Source organism: Benincasa hispida, chromosome 1, assembly GCF_027475165.1.
Source record: "Benincasa hispida cultivar pf3 chromosome 1, pf3_genome.v1.1, whole genome shotgun sequence".
In the NCBI taxonomy this organism is placed as follows: domain Eukaryota; kingdom Viridiplantae; phylum Streptophyta; class Magnoliopsida; order Cucurbitales; family Cucurbitaceae; genus Benincasa; species Benincasa hispida.
In genome coordinates this window covers 24,981,588-25,000,223 of record NC_143478.1, presented here as the reverse complement: position 1 = coordinate 25,000,223, position 18,636 = coordinate 24,981,588, and the positions used below count along the sequence as shown (strand labels likewise).

Below are 18,636 nucleotides of genomic sequence, written 5' to 3'. Positions count from 1 at the left end.
TTCTTAGTCTAACCTTCTTCCAAGTTGACTTAAAACAGAAGGCCGAGGTAGCGGGTTTCGCACCTCTTGGCTCTGCACCTCGAGTTCTTGTAGGTCAGGGTCCCGCTCCCCAACTTCTTTCTTACCTCGGCTGCCCCTTCCTCTAGTTCGTGGCGCCATACCCGGTGACCACACGCAATGCTTTAATACACACTAGTAAGGCAAACCATCAAACGACTATACAACAGGTAAGATTTCATATATATTTCCCTAAAGGACTTTAAACAACATACCTGGCGATGACGAAAGATCCATTTATGGCCATAAGAAACAGATTGGACTCACGATGTAAGTCAGTCTACAAAACCTAAAACTTAGGCTCTAATACCAACTGTAACGACCCTACTTTCCTACCTATTTCTAGGACGCTATTTCATGCATGCATAGGCTTAACGTACATTTTTTTTCTAATCAAATAAATAAAAGAGCCGGAATTTTATTTAATAATGCTCAAATGAGCAAAGGTAAGAAAATATAAATAAATAAACTAAAACAAAAATAAAATAAAATAAAATTTACCGTTCGGGTTACCCCTAACCCAACTAACGCTTAACTCCTAAACCAGACTCCAAAACATGACACTAAGTGCGAAAGCAGTAAGTCGTCCTAATGGTCGGGTCACGAATCTCTCTTGTCATGCACCGGTCTATCATTACCCTTACCTGAAAAAATAGGAAAAGAAAAGGGTGAGTATAAAAGTATATTCAGTAAGCGACCCACTACTGGGCCCACTCAATGATCTGTTAGTCTTTCCATTGGACTAAATGCACAAGGGCATTATAAGCGTAGACATAGGCATAGGCATAAGGGGCGAACCTGAAGGCACACTTTCATAAGTAGTGACACCAATTGCTAAAATTTCAAATGGACATAAGCATGCAATCAAGACTATGAATCTTAACACTAACAGTCATTAAAATGTCAGACAGACATAAGCATGCAATCAAGGCCATGAATCAGCATCAAACTTTATCACAGTTACCCATACATCAAACTTCAGCACAGTTACCCATACATCAAACTTAATCACAGTTACCCATTCATCAAACTTTAGCACATTTTACTCATACATACAATGACATAAGAATTTTCCTTCTGACTAGCAGACTTATCAAGATCTTAGGGCAATACCGGCAATATACCACTTTCCTCGGGATAACGAACTATCCCAAAACAAACCCTTACTCCGCTCGAAAACTTCTTTCACTGCCACGCGTTTCTGAAACCAACCACAAATTCCATGGGTGAAGATTAGCTTAGGCCCAAGAATTCCAAATGACGATGGGCTACCAAAAAGAGAATCGAAACTTACCCTAACAAACAGATCGGATGGAACCACCGCGATTTAACGGTAACCAGAACCGACCACGCCAAGATTGACGGATGGTGCTTGGGTTTAGACCGGTGGCTGGTGGACGAAGAGGACGGCGCGTCAGAGAGAGAGAGACGTGGCTCTGAGTCGTGACTTCGGTTGTTCGATCGTCGTTTCGGGTCGACGGACCGGTGAGAGCATAGCAGGATTGCGACTTCAGTGCCTTCGGCAGGCGCGGGCTTGGTCAACAACGAAGACGAGCACACTTGAAGCAAGAGGTTGGCCGAAAAAGAAGAGAAAAAAAAAACCTTGGAGGGCGGCGGTGACTGATGACGACGAGGCGCGCTGGGCTGAGACGTGAACGCGCCTCGTCGTGAGGAGGCGGCGGTGGAAAAAGCACTGTGAAGGGGATCGTGAGGGCTAGAAGGAGGAAGAAGAAAAGAAAAAAGGCTTACAATGGGGTTGCTCATGCCCTTAAGTCTTCTGAGGTCTTGTTTCCTTGTGATTTCTTTTGTAGTTCTTATTCCCTTGTGAGGGGTTTGAAGAATATATTTTGGGGTAATTGGTTCCAACATAGTGTTCTTTGTTTTATTTAAGATATTTGTTTTATATAGTTTGTTCTTGGTTTAATTAATTAATTTATTTATTCTTTTAAAAAAAGATAAAATTCAACCACGTTTTGAAAGAGTTAGTAATTTTTTCTTAACAAAAAACAATCATCTAAATAAATTAAAGCCACGTTTTATTTATGTCAAAGGAAAAAACCACATTTATATCTGTACTCTGCTAGAGAAAGCCCCAAAACTCAAAGCCCACCAGGTCAGCATCCTACGTGTTTCCACATAGTTTATCTACCAGCCATCCGATCCAGGTAACATTCATCCAACGGCAGAAGTTAACGCCGCGCTCGGGCGGGAATGCAAAAAGCTCGTGCTCCACGAGCGTTGCCACGAGGTCTTCAATCTCTTCAATCAAAATACGCCACATCATCACTATTTCACCCTTTGTTGACAACGAATCTCGGTTTAGTTTCAAATTCGACTCCTCGCTTCCCTTTTTCTCGACAAATCTTCAATCGATCACTTGTGTCGAACCCTTTTTCCCCAAATCCATGGAGGTCTCCGGCGCCGTTTCCCGGCATCTCTCCGCCTTCTTCCGCCATGATTTTGATCAATCCATCGAGCTCTCCCGTGCCGATGCTCGGCGGGCCTCCTGTAGCCTGTCTATTTCCGGTGGTTCTGTCGGTACTGGAACTCGCACTTTAGGGCTCGCCAGTCGTTGGAATATGGATTCTTCTAGGTTTTGCGATGACGGTCATTTACGATATTATGTTGGACCGACGTGCCATGGCGGGAGGTTGAAGAAGGAGAAGGAGGCGGTGAAGAAGAAATTGAAATTGTTGAAAGGATTGTCCGCTACGGATTATGAATCGAGCTTATTGTTTCATCTCGATCATGGCTCGATCGGCGAATTTCAGGCGGATCGCTTCTCTGTAAGTTGAACTATTCTGGAATCTATCGTTGTCTCAATCGTTTTTAGAATCTATTGATTCAGTTCCTGTTTGCTCGCGCCACTTGCTATGTACCGGTTGAATAATTAGGATGTTTCCCTTCTCTTTATCCGAATTAAGACTAGTATTTATCATTCATGTTGAGTTCAATTTGGACTTGAAATTTCTTTACATTTATTCGCCGTGAAATTCTTCTGTTTCTGCTCGATCGTCGAGAGAATGGCACTAGAACTCGATCTCCATTAATGATTTCTTTGTGGTGTTTGTTTTGGCTGCATAGATTGGCTTATAACATTCATTGATCGGATTGTTGTTCCTTTGATTGCAGATTGAGGAAACAAGAGAGGCATTGACAAGACAACTCCAACAGCTAAAATCAGAGGAGAAGGAACAGAAAAGGAAGAAGAAATTAGAGAAGGCCAAGCTAAAAGCAGCTCGAGCACAAACCATTCACGACTCATCATTTTCATCCTCTGAATCCAGTGACAATGAAGCCCATATGATCAACAAAAGCTACCGAATAAGGAAGGCGCTTTCGCAGCCATTCCCAGATCAATACCAAACCAATGCCATTCAAGGATCAACATTGCCTCCTCCGTTGCAAACCCAACTTCTCAATTCAAAATCCGGAAATGTCGGTGTATCGACATCTGTAGGGAGGATTGAAGTGTGTATGGGAAACAAGTGCAAGAAGGCAGGAGCAGCAGCATTGATGGAGGAATTTGGGAGGGTGATGGGGGCTGATGGTGCTGTTTGTGGGTGTAAATGCATGGGAAAATGTAGAGATGGACCAAATGTAAGAGTTTCTGGTGCTCTTGACATACAAAATCCTCTGTGCATTGGAGTTGGAGTGGAGGATGTTGGTAGAATTGTAGCTGAATATCTAGGACAAGAAAGGGGGCAGCAACAATCCAGGTTTGCACCTGCAAAATCTGATTGATACACATCATAGAAGTAAAATTTAGTGCAGCTTTTTTGATGAATTTGTAAAAAGTTAATCATCTTCTATTTTGAGTTATACTGAGTTGGGTTGGGATGAGGAAGTTTTTGGACTGAAACCAACTTTTAGGATTTTAAATTTTTCCATCCATTGGAGCTAGACAATTTCAATCTCAACTCAATCATGAAATTTGAGTTGGGTCCTTTGATAAAAAATATTGAAATTAAGAGTCTTGTGAATACTAATTTACTTATGTTTTAAATATTATATTGAGATATGAACAGCTTGATGTTTTTTTCTCCTTCATATTATGAAAATTGTTAAAGATCTCATTTTCGACTTTTAAACTATGTACTATTTTAACGATTTAAGGATTGATCAACTATATTGACTAGGAAAGAAACCAACATTGTAGTTATGGTTTATTGTTGGTCTGCGACCGACATTGTAAGTTTTAGTATTGACCAAAAAAAGTTTGCTTTTTATAATATTAAAGATGGAAATAAGATTCAGGCAAATACTTGAGAAAAATTGGAAACTTTCATTTTATGTTATTTGTTTGCATTTGTTCAAAAATATTGAAATTAGAGTCTTCTGAATACTAATTTATTTATTTTTTAATTATTATATTGAGATATAAATAGCTTGATATCATTTTTTTTTCATATGGTAAAATATTGTTATGGATATCATTCAATTTTCAAATTATGTACCATTTTAACGATGGAACACAAATATTGACCAAGAATAAAAACCAACAATGTAGTGTATGGTTTATGGTTGGTCTGCGACCGACATGGTAAATTTTAGTATTGACCAAAATAGTTTACTTTTTAAAATATTAGAGATGGAAAGAAGATTCAAACAAATATTTTTTTGGGGAAAAATCTGTTCTTGCAACAAGTACCGGGAACTTTCATTATGTGTAAGTTAAGTTGTATACCTAAAGCCTCCTTATGATTGGGCTAGGCCAAAGTCCAATCCTCCCAAAGAAACACAGGCCAAGCATTGGTGGGTATTTTGTAGACATTAATGCATCAAAACTCTATCAAACACAAAGAATTATAACCCATTCAAGTATTAGAGGGAGTTTGGTAGACATTCTTTTAAAAGGTATCCTCTAACTACATATGTTTTACATTGCTAATGCTACATTTTCATCACAATAACATGCACCAATCAATGCTAATGCTACATTTTGATCACAATAACATGCACCAATCAATTGCTCATCCCAAATTTTTTCAACTATTTAATTTATATTTGTTTTGTGTACATACATCACTAGTGAATTATGCTCCATTGATTTGCACTAATCACCAATTCCAAGATTGATAGTTCAATATTTGGTCACCATATTCGCAATTTTTGAGCTAAAAAAAATTATCTTAATTGAACATGAGGTTAAACATGAAAATTTCTTCCTAAGAACCTTTGGTAGCCACTTTGGAAGAAGAAATGAGTTTTTTGGAAGAATCATTTGGAGCATTCGATCAAAATTAGTGAAGTAAAATAAATTAATTACTTCGAATAATTTGTTGGATGAAGTAGGACTAAACTGACATATTTGGTTAGAACGAGGATTTGAGAATGCCTCCATATTTTCAAGTCGGCATGAAATAAAAAATAATTCAATGCATCTTTAACTCTTCTACATGTCTCATTCTGCAAAATTCAACGACGAAACTAACATGAGAGGGAAAAAAAAGGATTTGGAAAATTTTGAATCTCTATTTGTTATTTTGTTACTTAGTAAAAAAAATAAAACTATATTGATTGAGAATGAACATAAGACAATAATAGTACTAAGCATTCTCAAAGCAAGATAGGCAATATATATATGAAAAACTCTTATTTGCAATTTCGATTTCTATTATGAAAAATTATGTTAAAAAACAAAAGAAAATAGATGCTTTAAAATTCTAATAGTACAAATAATCCAAAAAAATTATAAAATATATGCTTTACGACTTAGTAATATGTTCGAGTTGGTTTACTTCAACTTAAATTAACTTTAGGTGAACCCATGTATTAATACAATTCATACAATTTTTATTTATTTATTTATTTTAGAAGATAATTTTTATTTATTTGGGTTGGGTTAATAGAGTTTTCCAAATGATTATGGAAAATAAGTTGGGATAAGAGAATTTGGATTAAATTGTGAGATTGAATATGATAATTTTCTTTGTTTGTGTTGAAAAGTTAAGTCATCCATTTGGTTTTTGTAATTGGAGTTTTTTTTTGGATACAAAGTTTGTTCAAATTGTTTTGTTCAAATAAAGGAAACACTTGAATAGAAGGTATTTTGATAATTGGTGCTCTGGAGAAGTATTGGTCTATAAGCTCAGATGGCTGATATTTTTTTATTGTTGAGTTAAGTTGTTATGCATGAAAGGATGAAGGAAAATAAGTTAGTATAAGAGAATTTTTTATTAAAGTGTTGGGTTGGCGAATAAAACTTTCTAGGTTTGTGCCATAAATGCAAGACATCCATTTTGTAATGGTAGTTGATATTTTTATTTGTACACAAAGTTTGTTCAAATAAAGGAAAAACTTGAATAGAAAGTTATTTAGATTAGAGAATTTGGATTAAAGTGTGAGATTGGATGAAAATTTTCTAGCTTTGTTTGGAAAACGTAAGACATCCATTTGCTTTCGGTAATTGAAGTTTTTATTTGGACATCTAGTTTGTTCAAATAAAAGGGAACACTTGAATAGAAAGGTATTTTGATAATTGGTGTCGAGAAGAGTTGGATTGTATTGGTCTATAAGCTCGGATGCACAACTTTTTTTTTGAGTTAAGTGGATATGGTTGTATGGAAGAAGGAAAATAAGTTTGGATAAGAGAATTGGAGTATGAGAGTGGATATGAGATTTTTTAAGTTTGCATGGAAAAGTTAAGACATCCATTTGGTTTTGGTAGTCGGAGTTTTTATTTGGACATAAAGTTTGTTCAAATTTAATTTATTCAAATAAAGGAAACATTTGAATAGAAAGGAATTTTGATAATTGGTGCTCTAGAGAAGTTGGATTGTATTGGTCTATAAGATCGGTGGACGATATTCTTTTATTTGTTGGGTTAAATTGTTATGTATGGAAGGACGAAAGAAAATAAGTTTATATAAGAGAATTTTTAATTGAAGTGTTGGGTTGGCGAATAGAATTTTTTAGGTTTGTGTAGGAAACACAAGACATCCATTTGGTAATGATTGTTGGGGTTTTATTTGGCCACAAAGTTTGTTCAAATAAAGGAAAATTTTGAATAGAAAGTTATTTGGATAATTGGTGGTGCACGAGAAGGGTTCAAATTCAATTTATTCAAATAAAGGAAACACTTGAATAGAAAGGAAATTTGATAACTAGTACTCTAGAGAAGTTGGATTGTATTGGTCTATAAGTTCGAATGGACGATATTTTTTTTATTTGTTGGATTAAATTGTTATGTGTGGAAGGACGAAGGAAAATAAATTAGTATAAGAGATTTTTTTTTTTTTATTAAAGTGTTAGGTTGGCGAATAAAAGTTTCTAGGTTTGTGCAGAAAACGCAAGAAATCCTTTTGGTAATGGTAGATGGGGTTTTATTTGAACATAAAGTTTGTTCAAATAAGGAAAAACTTGAATAGAAAGTTATTTAGATAATTGGTGGTGCACGAGAAAGGTTAAATTGTATTGGTCTATAAGTTTGGACGTAGGATTTTTTTTTTTTTTTTTTTTTTTTTTTTTTTTTTTTTTTTTTTTTTTTTTTTGATTTGTTGAGGTTATGTATGTAAGGAAGAAGGAAAATAAATTTGGATTAAAGTGTGAGATTAGATATGAGAATTTTCTAGGTTTTCGTGGAAAAGATAACACATCTATTTGGTTTTGGTAGTGGAGTTTATATTTGGACACAAAGTTTGTTCAAATTCAATTTGTTCAAATAAAGGAAACACTTGAATAGAAAGATATATGAATAATTGGTGATTGAGAAGTGTTGGATTTTATTGATCTATTAAGCTCGGATATTTTTCTCTGTTGAGTAAAATGTGGTTATGTATGTAAGGAAGATCAAAAATAAGTTCAGATATCAGAATTTTGATTAAAAAAACAGAGAAAATTTTGATCAAAGTGTGAGATTGGATATGAGAATTTTCTAGGTTTGTATGGAAAAGGTAAGACAACCATTTGGTTTTGGTAGTTGGAGTTTTTATTTGGATACAAAGAGGGCATTTGGGGCAATGAGTTAGTTATTATAATCTTAGGTTATTATAGTTGAGTTATGATAGTTTGTGTTTGTGGTGTAGATTATTTTAGTCTAGTTATAATAGTATATGTTTGAGATTTAAACTATTTTAGTTTGAGAAAGAAATAGTAAACATTGTAGCAAATAATAAAAAAAATGATGAATGTCAAATAGTAAAAAACTGTAATAAATAGTAAATACTGTAGCAAATTGAGGTTTTAAATAGTGTTGATTGTAGCTAATTGGAGGTTTTGAAATAGTTTTTACTATTGCCAACAAGAGTGTACTTCAATTGGCATAATGTTCATACTATCAACCTCGTGGTTTGAGGTTCAATTTTCCTCACCCCACACTTTAATTACAATACCTTTTAAAATATATATATATAGTTTTTACTATAGCAAGAGGTGATTATTATATTTTGATGATAACCTTTGCCCCAAACGCCCCCAAAGTTTGTTCAAATAAAGGAAACACTTGAATAGAAAGGTATTTTGATAATTAGTGCAATAGTGAAGTAGGATTTTATCTATAAGCTTAGATAGACGAAGTTTTTTATTTTTTGGGTTAAGTTGTTATGTATGGAAGGACGAAGGAATATATGTTAGTATATGAAAACTTTGGATTAAAGTGTTGGATCGGGAAAGAGAATTTTCTAGGTTTGTGCATAAAACGCAAGACATCCATTTGGTTTTGGTATTTGGGGTTTTTATTTGGACACAAAGTTTGTTCAAATAAAGGAAGAACTTGAATACAAAGGTATTTGGATAATTAGTGATTGAGAAATGTGGATTGTATTGGTTTATAAGCTCGGATGGGTAATTTTTTTTATTTGTTGAGTTAAGTTGTTGGATATGTAAGGAAGAAGAAAAATAAATTTGGATAAGAAATTTTGGATTAAAATGTGAGATTGGATATGAAAACTTTTTATGTTTGTGTGGAAAACGTAAGACATCAATTTGGTCTTGGTAGTTGGAGTTTTTATTTGGACACATAGTTTGTTCAAATAAAGGGAACATTTGAATAGAATGGTATTTTGATAATTGGTGCCCTAGAGAAGTTGGATGGTATAGCTATATAAGCTCCAATGGACAATGTTTTTTATTTGTTGGGTTAAGTTGTTTTGTATGGAAGGGCAAGGAAAATTAGTTAGTATAAGAGAATTTTGGATTTAAAGTGTTGGATTGGGGAAGAGAATTTTCTAGGTTTATGCAGAAAATACAAGACATCCGTTTGGTGTTGGACCGTTGGTAGTGTGGATATTTTTTTTTGACACAAAGTTTATTCAAATAAAGAAAAAACTTAAATAGAAAGGTATTTGGATAATTGATGCACAAGAAAGGTTTTAGATTGTGTTGGTTTATATAAGCTCGGACTGACGATTTTTTTTTTTTTTTTTTTTTTTTGCTTTGTTGAGTAAATTGGTTGTGTATGTAAAGAAGATGGAAAAAAGTTTAGATAAGAGAATTTGGATTAAGGGATTAGATTGGATATGATAATTTTCCTAGGTTTGTGTTGAAAAGGTAAGACATCTATTTGGTTTTGGTAGTTAGAGTCTTTATTTGGATACTAAGTTTGTTCAAATTCGGTTTGTTCGAATAAAGGAAACACTTGAATAGAAAGGAAATTTGATAATTGGGGCTCTAGAGAAGTTGGATTGTATTGGTCTATAAGCTCATATGGACGATATTTTTTTTTTTTTAATTTGTTGGGTTAAATTGTTATGTGTGGAAGGACAAAGGAAAATAAGTTAGTATAAGAGAATTTTTTTTTATTAAAGTGTTAGGTTGACGAATAGAATTTTCTAGGTTTGTGTGGAAAACGCAAGACATCCATTTGGTAATGGTAGTTGGGGTTTTATTTGAACATAAAGTTTGTTCAAATAGAGGAAAAATCTTGAATATAAGACAACCATTTGGTTATGGTAGTTGGAGTTTTTATTTGGACACATAGTTTGTTCAAATTTGATTTTTTTTAAAAAAAAATAAAGGGAAAAACAATATTTTGATAATTGGTGCTCCAGAGAAGTTGGATAGTATTGCTCCATAAGCTCGAATGGACGATGTTTTTGATTTGTTGGGTTAAGTTGTTATGTATGGAAGGACAAGGAAAACAAGTTACTAGAAGATAATTTTTTATTAAAGTGTTGGATTGAGGAAGAGAATTTTCTAGGTTTGTGCGAAAAATGCAAGACATCCTTTTAGTGTTGGTAGCATGGGTATTTTTTTTTTTTTTTTTTTACACAAAATTTGTTCAAATAAAGGAAAAATTTTGAATAGAAAGGTATTTGGATAATTGGTGCACAAGAAGGTTTTTTATTGTGTTGGTTTACGATGCAATACCAAAAGACTAATTCTTGAATGAAATGATTCTCTCTTAAAATGGGAGAGAGGTATCATATTTATAGAGGAAATTAGTTACAAGATGTGAAATTAACTATCATTCAAAAGACTAATTCTTGAATGAAATGATTCTCTCTCAAAATGGGAGAGAAGTATCATGGTTTGTGTTGGGCTTATTGTAGGTGGAGGACCTAACTTTTAAGCCCAAGATGACCCTATTGCAAGATCTCGAACTTCAGCTCACCAAGGACCAAGACTTGCTCCTTGATCAGCTGAGGTTGGTGGAAGTTGTGAACAACGAGTTGCCACGATCACAGGCTGATCTCTTCACAGATGGATGGCTGAGATGATGCAACAACACACTCAAGGATCAGATCTGACCCAATGTGATTGCCTCTCACTTTCCTCTCTCGTTCAGACCTTGATTTTATTCTCTTTGATGAAGGAAGAACACTTTCTTCTTGATTGCTTTGAATGGTTTTTATATGTGTGAGATGAAGACAAAGAGTATAAAAGAAGAAGGAAAAGAAGAAGAAGAAGAGTTTTACGTGGTTCGGCTATGAAGAGCCTACATCCACGGGAAGACAACTTTCTTGAAGGAAAATTTCAAATGAGTACAACCTTAGTTTTTTGCAAGTTTAGGCTATATTTTTTCTCTGTTGTTACAAGTGTGCCAAGAGCTCCCTTTATAGATTTAGGAAGGTCAGCTTACAGATTTGTAAAAATAACAGAAAAACTATTTAGATAAGGCTTTAAGAAAAAATAGTCGTTTGGATTTATTTTACAAATCTCCACCTTAAATCCAAAGGGTTGTTTTTCTTCTAGAGTCTTCCAACTTTGTTTTAATCACTTCATCCTTTTTCAGGTTGATCGAAGCCTAGAAGTTTGAAGTACTTATGGAGTTTAAGCTTCGCGACCGGTTTGGTGAGCATGTCTGTAGGACTATCAATGGTATGTACCTTTAAAATTTTGATTTCCCCTCTTTCAATTTTTTTCTTGAATGAAGTGGTATTTAACATCAATATGCTTAGTTCTATTATGGTATTGAGGGTTATTAGACAGGTGAATGGTACTTTGATTATTATAGTAGATGCTCACTATTGTTTGATTTAATCCAAGATCATTCATTGGACCTTTGAGCCACAATGCTTCTTTTATTGCCTCTGTTAGTGCAATGTACTCAGCTTCTGTTGTCAAAAGTGCCACTATAGATTGTAAGGAAGCTTTCCAACTGATTAGGTTACCCCCAAAGAGGAATATATACCCAGTTAAAGACCTTCTTTTGTCATTATCCCCTGTAAAATATGAGTCCACATACCCGACTAGGTGTAACTCTGTTTCTGATGACTTCTGGTAGGATATTTTAGCATCCTTTAACCAAATAAGATACCTTAGTGTCCATTTTGTAGCCTCCCAGTGCCTCCTACCAGGAAGACATATATCTGCTCACCAAACTAGCTGCATAGGACGAGTCTGGCCTTGTTGAGACCATTAAGTACATAAGACTCCCCACAGCTTGACTGTAAGGAATTTTCTCCATTTGTGTTTTATGTTCTCTGTCACTTTCATTAGGAGAATTAGCAGAAAAAAGTTTGAAGTGTTGAGCTATAGGCACATTGACAGGTCTGGCTCCCCTTAGATTAAATCTTTTATAAGTTCTCACAATAGGCTGCTTGATTAATGTTTAAGACTGATTGTTCCCTGTCCCTAGAATTCTCTTTAATTCTTCTAGGTCTTTCATATCAAATTCTTCATTTAGAAGTTTCTTAACTTGGACTAGGTCTGCTTTAGAGTTTCCTGCAAGGAGCATATTATCCACATACAACAGTAAGTAGACTTTTCTCTTGTAAGTTGAGGTGTTTACATAGGCACACATCTCGTGAGAGCTTCTTTGGAACCCCAAGTTGGATATGTGGTCATTAAACCTTTTGTATCAACACCTCGGTGACTGCTTTAAGCCATAGATTGATTTATTCAAGAGACAATATAAGTCTTATTTACCTCTTTCTTCATACCATTGGGATTGCCTCATGTAGATAGTTTCTTCTAGATGACCATGTAGAAAAACAGTTTTAACATCCAATTGGTGTAATTTTAGGTTATCTTCCACCATTAGGGATAGGAGAAGTTTGATTGTAGTGTGTTTTACAACCAGTGAGAAAATTTCAGAGTAGTCAATACCCTATCTCTGAGTGAAACCTTTAGCAACAAGCCTTGACTTGTATTTAGGTTTTTGATCTGTGGAGATCCCTTCTTTTAGCTTGTATATCAACTTAGAGGCAATAGGTTTACACCCCTTTGGTATAGGAGCTAGAGTCCAGGTATTATTGACCTTTAGAGAGTCAATTTCCTTATTCATTGCTTCAATCTACTGTCTGGCCTCTGAACCACCAACATCTTCTTCAAAAGTGGTAGGTTCTTGATCATTTGGAGCCATAGTGGCATTCAACCATATTCATGTAATTGGTGTCAACATATCTAGCTGGAGGAACTATCTGTCTTCTCTGTCTATCCCTTGCAAAAGTGTACTATCTCATATCAGGTTGAACCTCTACTTCTTCAACACATTCACCTAATGTGCTCTCTATATCTTCTGCCTCATTGACAGAGTCTTCAATCATAGGTTTTTCCTTAGCATTCTCCACTTCAAAATTGGAAGTTAAAGTGACTGATTCTTCTTCTGAATTTTGCTTTTTCTGCATAAACATTTCATTCTCTTTGAAAGTTACATCCCTACTGATTATGAATTTCTTCTCAGTGGGATGCCAAAGTTTATACCCTTTCACCCCTTCAACAAAGCCTGCAAATATACACTTAATGGTTCTTGTCTTGAGTTTTCCCTGACTTTAGTGTGCATACCCAACACAACCAAACACCCTAAGATCATTTAGATTAGGGGGTATTTGGACCATTTTTCTTTAGGTGTTAGGTAATTTAAAGAGGTGTGAGGGCTTCTATTCATTGTATAGACAGAATAGGCAGTTGTTTCTGCCTAGAACTTCTCATCAAGGATAGCATCTGATAATAAACATCTAACTCTTTCTATTATTGTCCTATTTAATCTTTCTTCTACCCCATTCTGTTGGGGAGTATGCCTTACAGTTCTATGTCTTGATATTCCATGTTCTCTGCAAAACAGGTTAAAATCCTCCCCACAAAACTCCAAACCATTGTCTGTTCTAAGATATTTAATTTCTCTGTTTGTTTGTTTTTCAATCATTAACTTCCATTCCTTAAATTTTCCAAATACTTGATCTTTAGTTTTAAGAAAATATAGCCAACTTTTTCTAGAAAAATCATCAGTGAAAGATAAAATATACCTTGAGCCACTTAGGCTTGGAGTTGAGGCTAGCCTCCATAAATCTGAGTGGATATAGTCTAGGATGCCTTTAGTTGTATGCTGAGCTTTAATGAAAGAGTGTCTTTTGGCTTTCCCTAACACACAATGCTCACAAAAAGACAGCTTGCAGCTGACCTTTCTAGGCAGAATTCCCTATTTAGACAATGCTTCAAGGCCTTTAAAACTTATATGTGACGGCCTTTTGTGCCACAGATCTGCCTCTGACAAAACAGAAGAGGTCACTGCATTTGCTTCATTGATCATCTCAACTCCTCTAACGATGAATAGGTCATTAACCTTTTCTCCTACTAGAACAACTTTAGAGTCTTTTAGGACTTCAAGGTTGCCACCTTTGCCCCCTGTATTCACACCCTAGGGAATCTAGCATACCAAGGGAAATTAAATTTCTTTTGAGATTTGGAACATGCCTCACATTTCTAAGGAGTATCACAGATTCATTCCTTAGTTTTAATGAAATAGATCCTATCCCACTGATCTGACAAGCCTCATTATTTTCTATGTACACAGACTCTTCTTTAACTTCTTTATAGGTGTTGAACCAGGGCCTGAAAGGTGTCATGTGGTAAGTGCATCCAGAGTCTAGCACCTAATCTTGTTTCCCCAAGGGACTTACTAAGTTGGCCTGGTCTTGAATAGAGGCAAAAGCATCTGAATAGACAAAATAATCTTCAACTATGGATGCTTCAAGTTGTCTTGCCTTGGCATCTTTTTCTTTCTCTTGATTTTTTCTTTTTAAGATAAAACAATCCTGAATAACATGGCCATTTTTCTTGCAGTACTTACATTTCAACTTCTATTTAGCTTTCTTTTCATCATTCTGCTGTTGTCTTCCATTCTTCCATTGATTTGACTGATGTTTGTTTTTAACAAACAGACCTTCTCCACTGGGTTATTCCTTTTTAGAAGACTGTAATTCCATTTTTTTGTTTTAATGGCTGAGATAATAGTGTCTGTAGTAACTGAGTCCCTGCCATATTTTATTGCGTTCTCAACCTCTCTATAAGCCTCAGGTAGAGAGTTCAAAAGAACAAAAGCCTTACTTTCTTCATTAGGTTTTTCACCAAGGCACCTGAATTCAGAGACAAGCCTTTTGTAATCGTCTATATTATCTGACAAGGGCTTGAATTGATCCATTTTGTGGGTAAAAAAACTTTCCCTTAGAAACATTTTATTTAGAATATAAGTCTTCAAACTTTGTCCATATTTTGTATGATGTCTCCTCTTCGATAACTTGCCTCAGAATACTGTCACTCAGGTTCAAGATGAAGGTTCCATAGGCAATTGACTCCATATCTTCTTTTTCTTGTGCAGTCATTGTTTCTGGGAGCTTTGATGGATCTAAAAGGGCTTTAAGAGCCTTCTGCTAACTAAGTAAGGCTCTGATCTTTACTTTCCACAGAGCAAAGTCACCCCTGCCATCAAATTTTTCAATTTCCACTTTAGCTACTATCATATCAGGTGAGAGATCCCAATCTTGATTTTCAAGATTTACTTTCTTGCTTACAAGAAGCTTTGATACCACTTTTGTTGGGTTTATTGCAGGTGGAGGACCCAACTTTCAGGCCCAAAATGACCCTACTACAAAATCTCGAACTTCAACCCACCAAGGACTAAGACTCGCTCCTCATCAGCTGAGGTTGGTGGAAGTTGTGAACAACGAGTTGCCCCGATCACAGGCTAATCTCTTCACAGATGGATAGCTGAGATGACATGCAACAACACACTCAGGGATCAGATCTAATCCAAGGTGATTGCCTCTCACTTTCCTCTCTCTTTCAGACCTCGATTTTATTCTCTTTGATGAAGGAAGAACTCTTTCTTGCTGATTGCTTTGTATGGTTTTTGTGTGTGTGAGATGAAGACAAAGAGAAGAAAAGAAGAAGGAAAAGAAGAAGAAGAAGAAGAGTTTTACGTGGTTCGGCTATGAAGAGCCTACATCCACGGGAAGACAACTTTCTTTAAGGAAAATTTCATATGAGTACAACCTTAGTTTTTTGCTAGTTTAGGTTGTATTTTTTCTCTGTTGTTACAAGTGTGCTGAGAGCTCCCTTTATAGATTTAGGAAGGTCAGCTTACGAGGTGTTTGTAAAAATAACAGAAAAACTAAGGCTTTGAGAAAAAATTGCCGTTTTGATTTATTTTACAGTTTGTTTAGCCACTGTGTAGCAATTTTTTTCTAGAATTTTTTTTCTTTGGGTCTTTGTTTCTTCAGCAAATATGTTAGACATTAAGACACTTATTGCTAAAGTCGTCGACAATCGCATCCATTCCAACTATCCCACTGTCCAGATAACCACCATTCGACTTAATAGGGATAATTTTCTTCGTTGGTCCTAAAGTGTTCGGATGTATATGTTGGGGTGTATGTCCTAAAGCCTCGTAGTTTTATGTTAGTTGAATCAATGATTGATTAATTTTGATGAATATATTACATTGAAATTTTTATCAATACATAGTGGAATTTTATCTTTTAATTTAGGAAATGTTCTCAAAATATTTTTTGCCATTTCATGAAGTGTTCATGAATAAATTTTGTAGCGATAACTTATTGTAATCATTTACATAACATATGATGTGTCTAGATAAAAACATGACAAAACATATTGTATGTTGGAGTCATGGGAAGCTAAATAATCTACAAAGTTAAGTATCATAGGGGTTCCAAGAAAATTATAATGAGTAGAGCTAGTGAGGAAAAAGTTTCCTAATTAGTTTGGGATGTCAATTATGTTGGGAATGGGGTCCTAAATCTCCTAGTAGTCTCGTAGTTTGTAAACTCTGTAAACATATTGTTATTAATAAAATAAGTGTTATTTTATAAGCATTTACTCAATCCAATAAACTAAGATCTGAGGTTATTTTATGTAACTTAAACATGTATGTGGAGACATACAAGTGGATCATGCCTTAAGTGATAACCTAAATGGTCTGTAGTATATGGATAAATGAGGGTTACCTTATCCTGGTGATACTACGGATGCGACCCGCTTTGTAGATGTTACAAGTGTTGTAAAGTGCTACAAATGGTCTAATACTAATCATTCATGTAGAGACATGCGAACGAGGGTATTCTATACAAAGAGTTTGTATAAGATCGGACCACGAAATGATTAGTCTCTTTATATAACATCGTTGATAATTGAGACTTACATTTCACTAGGATGACCATAGGTGACATGACCTTAATCCTGAGTGAGTTGGGAACTATTGTCTATGAGGGCGATCCTTTGATTTGTATGGGTGAAAATGGCCAGATTGCCAACTCAACAAGCCTACCATTTTGGGGATTCGTCTTATTGGGGTGCTAGGAACTCAGCTACACAAGACAGAATTCACTCCTTCCCCGAAGCAGGGGTAAGTAGATAAATTTCTCCATTAAGGGCTAATTTTGGGTCTTGAACATAGTGGTCACACCCTCTCTTGGGAAGAGAGGACTCAGTTATAGTGGGACTATGACTTACTGTTCATTAGAGGAATCAGTGGTACTTAAGGAGTTAGATGTAACTATAAAGGAAAAACGGTAAATTGGCCCAACTGTACTTACGAGCGATTTGTGAAGGATCATACTAAACGATCGAGCAGAAAATCTACACGATAGGCTTCTTCTTACTAAACGATCGAGTAGTAAGTCTATACAATAGGCTTTTTCTTACTAAACGATCGAGTATCTAGTCTATACGATAGACTTCTTCCATCTCCACTTACTCGATCGTCTACTTGATCGTCTACCACCTTCATTCCTCTATCCAAAGTCACACAGAGCCTACAACTCCTGGACTCTCACACCGAGAATACCAAGGTAACTCTTGTGGTGGTGTTCTTGTTCCATTCGAGGGTCGAGGATCAAGTTACACTCAATAGTGATCGAGGATTCTGCAGTTCGTGTTTTTTTTTGCTGTTCTGATCGTTGCGTTCGAGTTCGTGTTGTTGAACGAGTTGTTGAACGAGTTGTTGAACGAGTTGTTGAACGAGTTGTTGAACGAGTTGCTGAACGATCGAGGGATACTTGAAGAAAGAGTTATTCAAAGGGTTGCATACTCTATCCCTTGTTCAATTAAAGAAGCATGTTTGTAATTTATTGTTTATGCATAATCTCTTCTGTTGAACTGTAATTGTTTGTGTTCTTTCTCAATGGACTTCGGAGCGATCCGCTTCCGCTCACTAGATCTCTATTTAGAGTTTCTTCAATTGGTATCAGAGCCAGGTTGTTCTGATATTCCAAATTCCATTGTTGTATTGAACTTCTTTTACAATCTTGGTGGGTTTAAGTGTTTTCTACAATGCATTTAAGTGTTAAGTGTGTTTGTAGATGGTTTGGGATGATTGTCTCTGTTTTAATGCTTTCTTTTACATTTCAAAGTTAATTTGTAAGGGCCCTACGTTTTTAGGCATAATTAACTTGCTATCAAGTTTGTATTCTTAATGACTTCAAATCTACAGGTTTTAGCATATTTGAACACAGTCCAGCAATCGCTTAAGCTCATTTGGTGAAGTTCAGTAATAACGCTCTTTGAACCTTTTTGGACTCATTTTACGTGCAGTAGTTTGGTTTTTAACCTTTAGAGCTATTATGTTTGTAGCTTTGGGTTGTTATCGTACTTATTTGAACAGTTTTCAGCAAGATCCTAAGTTTGTTTTGGTGTGTTTTAGGTAGCCTTTTCAAACTCTTTGTAAATGTTGTAACAATAGATCCAAGGTTCCACTAAAAATTCAACTTGAAACCTTGAGTTTTAGGTAACCTTTTCAAACTCCTTCGAATAGCTTGGCAGCATTTTAGAACGTTAAGTCAGTCGTTATTACTTGTAGTCTAATTACTTGTGCGCTAGCATGACATGTGTTTCATTTATGTTGTGTATATATATGACTTATACGAACTTATTCTGATATCCTTGTGTTCCAATATGGCTAAA

The 18,636-nt window shown here is 35.3% G+C and overlaps 1 protein-coding gene across 10 annotated transcripts; it reads left to right on the top strand.

Annotated features, from left to right (window-relative positions):
* Positions 1-2,317: 2,317 nt before the first annotated feature.
* On the top strand, positions 2,318-18,636 carry DGAT3 (diacylglycerol acyltransferase). Of its 10 annotated transcripts, XR_016530532.1 has the most exons (6): positions 2,334-2,843; positions 3,190-3,776; positions 11,231-11,316; positions 15,038-15,184; positions 15,269-15,473; positions 15,588-15,884. XR_016530532.1 is itself a non-coding variant. In XM_090315318.1 (3 exons), the coding sequence occupies exons 1-3, from the start codon at positions 2,463-2,465 to the stop codon at positions 15,057-15,059; spliced, it is 990 nt and encodes a 329-aa protein (XP_090171444.1). In that variant the 5' UTR covers positions 2,318-2,462; the 3' UTR covers positions 15,060-15,884. The 10 variants fall into 10 exon arrangements, 2 of the variants coding, with proteins under 2 accessions (XP_090171444.1, XP_038900889.1); XR_016530531.1 differs by having other exon boundaries at positions 15,269-15,884; XR_016530524.1 differs by lacking the exon at positions 11,231-11,316 and having other exon boundaries at positions 2,318-2,843; positions 15,038-15,473.